This window comes from Fulmarus glacialis, unplaced genomic scaffold, assembly GCF_000690835.1.
Source record: "Fulmarus glacialis isolate BGI_N327 unplaced genomic scaffold, ASM69083v1 scaffold30037, whole genome shotgun sequence".
Classification (NCBI taxonomy): Eukaryota; Metazoa; Chordata; class Aves; order Procellariiformes; family Procellariidae; genus Fulmarus; species Fulmarus glacialis.
Genome location: NW_009221752.1, coordinates 4,484 through 5,059, shown reverse-complemented (window position 1 = coordinate 5,059; position 576 = coordinate 4,484). Strand labels below are relative to the sequence as shown.

The 576-nt window shown below is 69.4% G+C and overlaps 1 protein-coding gene across 1 annotated transcript in view; it reads left to right on the top strand.

Moving 5' to 3' along the window:
- PCGF2 (polycomb group ring finger 2) overlaps positions 1 to 576 on the top strand; it is a gene marked incomplete at its 3' end in the record, with an annotated part of 5,218 nt that overhangs the window by 560 nt on the left and 4,082 nt on the right. The window contains exon 3 of the mRNA XM_009581225.1: positions 181 to 214. Within this exon, the coding sequence (XP_009579520.1) occupies positions 181 to 214 (34 nt within the window). The remainder of the gene's footprint in view (positions 1 to 180; positions 215 to 576) is intronic.

The window sequence follows — 576 nt, the reverse complement described above, 5'->3', positions numbered from 1 at the left end:
GCCCCTGCGTGGCACCGAGCCCCGGCCCCAAGTCGGTGTGGCCTGTGCCTGCTCTGGGGTGCAGCCCTGAGCACCCCGGGATGGGGAGCGGGGCTCTGCAGGCAGCAGCGTGGTGGTGCAGCTGAGCAGGAACCATTGCATCTGTTGCAGCCTGAAACCTCTCTGCTCCTCACCCTGCAGCAGTGGGAACTTGGGGTGCTCTCCAGGTGGAAGGGTAACAGGGACGGTGGGAAATGCCACCATGGAGGGGACAGGACCCAGGGACGTCTCCTCTGTGGCAGCAGGAGGAGGCTGGGGGGGTGCCAGCCGGAGCAGGGGCTGTCCTGCGCCCGCCCCTGCGCATCCCGGACCGCAGACATCCATCCGTCCGTCCCCACAGTCCCACCGGGCGCAGTTTAATCTGGGACTGCCTGTGCTTTCTAACTCCCTGCTCTGTCCCCCGTGGGGACAATGCCGTGTCCCTTGGGGGATGCCAGGGTGGCAGTGCTGGGGTGGGCTTGCAGCGGCGCAGGTGGAAGGGTGCCCGGCTGCGGTGGCTTCGCGCCGGCCCTGCCCCGGCCCCCCCGCTGGGCCGGG